The 6,000-nt window shown below is 39.6% G+C and overlaps 1 protein-coding gene across 16 annotated transcripts in view; it reads right to left on the bottom strand.

The window, feature by feature from the left end:
- The window catches only part of ST3GAL6 (ST3 beta-galactoside alpha-2,3-sialyltransferase 6), a 102,741-nt gene that overhangs the window by 4,795 nt on the left and 91,946 nt on the right, over nucleotides 1–6,000 (bottom strand). For all 16 annotated transcript variants that reach the window (XM_029214041.1, XM_029214034.1, XM_029214035.1 and 13 more), the window contains 3 exons: nucleotides 4,690–4,876; nucleotides 4,447–4,584; nucleotides 47–199 (listed from right to left, as the gene is read on the bottom strand). In XM_029214041.1, the coding sequence (XP_029069874.1) occupies nucleotides 47–199; nucleotides 4,447–4,584; nucleotides 4,690–4,876 (478 nt within the window). The remainder of the gene's footprint in view (nucleotides 1–46; nucleotides 200–4,446; nucleotides 4,585–4,689; nucleotides 4,877–6,000) is intronic.

Genomic DNA, 6,000 nt, shown 5'->3' with positions numbered 1-6,000 from the left:
TATATATATATACACACACACACACATATATATATATTTTTTTTACCTTATTCATCAAAGACATGGTGGCATTCCCAAAGTAGTGCAAAGGACTCTTGAGGTCAGAAAAGTTGTACTTAAAACCAGCAAGGTGAACTTCATGACATATGTGAAATGCCAATGTAATGGCAATAATTCCTGTTGTTGGGTGTTTGGGTTTCTGGAGGAGGAAATGAAAATTTAGGGAAAAAAATCCAAACAAGGTACCTGTTTCCAAAACATTTGGGTGACCTAATCTTATAAAATAGCATCTTCTGAACATTTAATCAGGACAGAAATACTTCAGTTTAAATCCTTGTCATGCCCTAAGGCTCAAGCCCCAAAGTTAATATCCTAACTCTGAATATAAAGTGTTGCTTGGAATCTTAGAAAGTCTCTCAGGTCAAACTTAACTGCAGTACTAGTCCAGAAGACAGCTATCAAATGAAGCCTTTAAGGAAAAGGATGCTGCTGCCTTGTTTTTAAAAAACACACCGAAGTCAAGCAACTTGTGGAAAAAGCAAAGCCTGAGAATGTTAAACCCACGTATGAAACGTAAGGACAGCTTAATTCACTAACGGATAAGATCATGCTAAAAGGCTTCAAATAATTTAGCCTTAAAATGGTTCTATTTTATAATGCTGATAATTTAGCTCTAGGGAAAGACGGCTTTAATCAAGTAACTTCAATAACAAATTGCCATGGTAATGATCTGACTAGAAAATAAAGATTCTAGACGTATATACAGATTAAAGTCACAATCTCAATTTTGTTTTTAAATTGATTATAATTTTAACTAAATTTTAACTAAAAAGAAAGAAACCAAGCATCCTCTTCACATGTACATATATCCTGAAAAACACTATAATAGATGTTTGGCAGAAGGGTCTTGGCATTCAAAGTTTTCATTCTCGTTGGATGGCCCTCAGAGGCAAAAACAAGATATATCTTAAATTTACTAATACAAAAATTCAAGGAGATTTTCTTTTGATTAAATGTTTCTTACAGATGCCATGGAAATTACGTATGATTAATTATGACTGAGAAAAAGAAAAAAAATCAGAGCAGCACAATAAAATCAGATAAACTCCAGGAAGCAAATTTGTCTGCAAGCCTAACGGTCTTTTTTTTTTTTAAGTCTTTCTTTTTTTTTTTTAACATCTTTATTGGAGTATAATTGCTTTACAATGGTGTGTTAGTTTCTGCTGTATAACAAAATGAATCAGCTATATGCATACATATATCCCCATATCTCCTCCCTCTTGCGTCTCCCTCCCACCTTCCCTATCCCACCACTGTAGGTCATCACAAAGCTTGGAGCTGATCTCCCTGTGCTGTGCAGCTGCTTCCCACTAGCCATCCATTTTACATTTCACTCCCCTAGTAAGTTTCCGTTCCTACTCTCCAAGATGACAATTTCATACCTTTCTATCCAACAGCTCTACCCTTCTTCCTACTTTGTCAGTTTAATCCTTATTTTTCTTAGAAAACAGAATCGATCAGACAAGAGCTACATCATCTTCCCAATTCCAAATCTACCTTAGTCTTTAACCATATTTTCAGTGCTCACTCCTATGTGGATGAAGATGTCCCTGTTCCTACCTACGGCCAACCTCTCCACTCGTGCACTCCATTTTATCACATTTCTTTTCTCAACAATTTCGCTTTCACAAGTATCCCTTTTCTCTCTTCATCATCAATATTTCCCTCTATTGAATCATGCCCTTCAGCACACAAACATATCATCTATCTTTCTTTAAAATAAAAAAAAAACCTTCTTGAGCCTATATCTTCCAACCATTTCTCTGCTTTCTTTTCTAGCAAAACTCCATTAAAGATTTGCCTCCGCTCACTCGTGTCCCATGTTCTCTCTCTTTAACCCAGTTCAGTCAGGCTGTCTTTCTCTTTCTTACCCTTGTCCATATCAATATGACCTCCATGTTTCCAGGACCGCATCTGACATAGCTGACCTCTCTGAGATACAGCTGTGTCCCTCCCTTGGCTTCTGGGACACTGTGTCCTACTAGAACTTCAGTCTACTTACAACTAGTTCTAGGATCATCTCTAAGAAAGACCAGGGTCTTCCTGTGCACCACCTAAAACAAAAATCAAGGAACAAATCTGATCTTACTTCACGTAGGAAAGTAAGAGCTGAAAAGTCACAAAATATACATTCAGAAGCTGTCCTTTCCCCTCAAAATTACTACGAAATAGGGTTTAAGTTTGAACTATTTATGCTTTTTGACTTGGGAATTCTACTTCCAGATGTCCTTCCTACAGAAATCACACAAGTGTGCAGAAAATCTCTGTAAGTACATGCATTTCTACATTACCTATAGAGGATAAAAGCTGGATATAAAACTAAAGGTCTGGGCTTCCCTGGTGGCGCAGTGGTTGAGCGTCTGCCTGCCGATGCAGGGGACACGGGTTCGTGCCCCGGTCTGGGAAGATCCCACATGCCGCAGAGCGGCTAGGCCCGTGAGCCATGGCCACTGAGCCTGCGCGTCCGGAGCCTGTGCTCCACAACGGGAGAGGCCACAACAGTGAGAGGCCCGCGTACCACAAAAAAAAAAAAAAAAAAAAGGTCTATAAATAGGGGAAGGGTTAATTAAATGGAGAGGGGAAATAGCAGAACAGTATCTATAGTATAATCACAATTATACTGAACAAACAAAAAGTGCTTGTGTTTGTAAATGAATAGACAAGAGTCTATGCAAACAATAAATGCTAGAGAGGGCGTGGAGAAAAGGGAACCCTCTTGCACTGTTGGTGGGAATGTAAATTGATACAGCCACTACGGAGAACAGTAGGGAGGTTACTTAAAAATTAAAAATAGAACTACCATATGCCCCGGCAATCCCACTCCTGGGCATACACCTGGAGAAAACCATAATTCAAAAAAATACATGCACCCCAGTGTTCACTGCAGCACTATTTACAACAGCCAGGACATGGAAGCAACCTAAATGCCCATCAACAGAGGAATGGATAAAGAAGATGTGGCACATATATACAGTGGAATATTACTCAGCCATAAAAAGGAACGAACTAGTGCTATTTGCAGAGACATGGATGGACCTAGAGACTGTCATACAGAGGAAAGTTAAGTCAGAAAGAGAAAAACAAATATCGTATAATACAGCTTATATGTGGAATCTAGACAAATGGTACAGATGAACTTACTCCCAAAGCAGAAATAGAGACACAGATGTAGAGAACAAACATGGCTACCAAGGGGGGAAGGGGGGATGGGATGAATTGGGACATTGGGATTGACATATATAATTACTATGTATAAAATAGATAACTAATGAGAACCTACTGTATAGCACAGGGGACTCTACTCAGTGCTCTGTGGTGACCTAAATGGGAAGGAAATCAAAAAAAGAGGGGATATAGGTATAACTGATTCACTTTGCTGTACAGCAGAAACTAACACATTGTAAAGCAACTATACTCCAATAAAAATTAACTTTAAAAAAACCAGTGCTTGTGTTTGTAAATGCATAGACAAGAGCCTAGAAGGATATAAAAGGCAATAAAGCTTGGGAGATAATCTGAGTTATGGAGAGAAGAGAAAAGGATGATTTCCTTTTTTAAAAAACACTCCTTTGTAAAAGCTGTTTGATTTTAAGCATGTAATATTTTAGAATTTCTTTATCATGCTGAAGAAAAGATACAAAATACGTGTTTATTTCTTTGGATTTTACCCAGTTACAAAAGGGAAAGCCTCATTTCAGCTGAGATATCACATCACACAGTTACTCAAGCTTCAAGTGAAAAACATAGCCTGCCACTGTATGGGTCTAAAGACTATTTCTTCCCTAGGGAATGTAGACAAACAGGGCTGCAAGAGTCAGAGTCAATGAGATTCCTTATAATTAAAAAGAATTAGGGACTTCCCTGGTGGCTCAGTGGTTAAGAATCCACCTGCCAATGCAGGGGACACAGGTTCGAGCCCTGGTTCAGGAAGATCCCGGAAGATCCCACATGCCGCAGAGCAACTAAGCCTGTGCGCCACAACTACTGAGCCCACAAGCCACAACTACTGAAGCCCACGCACCTAGAGCCTGTGTTCCGCAACAAAGAGGAGCCACCACAATGAGAAACCCGCGCACCCCAAGGAGGGGTAGCCCCTGCTTGCCGCAACTAGAGAAAGCAAGTGGGCAGCAACAAAGACCCAACACAGCCAAAAATAATTAATGAATTAATTAATGGCAGAACCCCCCCACACACACTTAAGGTTCTTTTCCTTGCAACATGAAAAACGTAAAGCTAAAATCCAAAGATAATGTGATTTCACTAACCCAGGCGTGAGTGAAGCCACCTCACAAGTTGTGGTTCTCATCCAGTTTCCAAGAGCCCCAAGGACCCTCTGTCCCACCCCAGTGAGGTCTTTAGTTTGAAACTGCAAAGGAAAATACATACCTGATTTTTGGGAAACACTTTTGGGAAATGAAGCAGTTCATAAGCTGCTGTTCTGATAATGAAAGGATCTAATATTCTGATTTGATACGGTTTATAGATCAGATTTAATGCTGGTTTCTTCCAAAAACCATTAGTGTTCTGAAATAAAGTAAGAAAATAAAAATACAACTTGTTGTTGTCTCTTTTTTTTAATGAAAAAAAAAGTGAAGGTAATTGGAAGCCAGATCAATTTTGCCAACTTACTATTTTGCCACCTGTCAACAATTCCCATAGCCACTTTAAATCAAGCGGCTTAAAAGCAGTGAGAATCACCGTAGTATTAGGATCATTGTGATTGGGATCTGAAAAAACAGATTCTGGATAAAAAAGTCGGAAGGTAGTCCTTCTCCCAACTTCCTCTTCATGTCCTAAAATAGGACCATTATTCATTCTGTGGGTAGTAAAACACACAAGATATGTAGACCAAGCGCAGTACGGGTCACGTCCATCACAGTTCTCAGAGCTTTCAGAGCTGGACAAACATTGTCAGCTGTGTAGCCAGGGCTCTAAAGCCACACGGCAATCCGTCAATCTTTCACACATAACAGCCAAGGAAATAACTCCCTTTCGTGAAACAGCTGTTTGATCAAAGGCAGAAACATTCATTTGTGTTTGAAAATTAACTGTGGGGACCTGATAATTCATTCTTACCTCCAGAAAAATTGAAGACAAAATGAAACAAATGGGAACATAAAACCACAGAATACTCAAGCTAAAAGAGACATGGCAGGACATCCAGACAGAACCCCTTGTGTTTGTAGATGAGGGCCCCAATGTACATAGAGAGAAAGTTACTTGCCCAGGGTTACACAATCATGTAGCAGGTGGACGTGTGTCTCAGTGACTGACAGGCAAGAGTCACAGTTAAGGTGATTTGAAAACCCACCAAAATTGTTGTGCTCTGAAATAAAGTAACAACATAAAATTGCTATATTTATACCCAAGCACAACCAAATGAATGACTATCTCTGGTGTGAACCAAAGAACCACAAAGGATCCAGTGTTGGGTTTGTGGATACTCAAAGCCAAGGTTAGACATATACTATTTATGCACACACCATGAAGGTGTGCTATGAAAAGGAATGCACTGTTCCCAAAACACTGTCCCCTAGGAGATAAATACTGTTTGACCCTTTGCCACTGACTGTGATATAAGGCATCCTTAGTAACACCTGAAATGACTCTCATAATGTCTTTAATGGCATTTTCCCACAAGGGCCTGGTGTGGTTCTAGGTGACCAGATTTTAGACAATTATAAAGAAATTTGTGAGTGCTTCAACATTGTTTTGTGGATAAATTTTCACAGCTTCCTCAAAATGAATAATCCACAGAAAATAAGGTGACCACGCTGTGCAGAAACCCTCAGCTTGTAACCCAGCAAAATGCCCAAGCACTGCCAGGTCATCCTAATGCATTGCCCAGCGCGAAGCTTTCCCACTCTACAGAAGACTATTCATAGCCATCTTCACCCTTTCAATGAGAAAACAGAACTCGAAATGTCCGCATTTCCCCAC

This window comes from Monodon monoceros, unplaced genomic scaffold (genome assembly GCF_005190385.1).
Source record: "Monodon monoceros isolate NGI ecotype Baffin Bay Population unplaced genomic scaffold, NGI_Narwhal_1 Super_Scaffold_11, whole genome shotgun sequence".
NCBI lineage: Eukaryota > Metazoa > Chordata > Mammalia > Artiodactyla > Monodontidae > Monodon > Monodon monoceros.
This window is presented reverse-complemented; position numbering and strand designations above follow the sequence as displayed.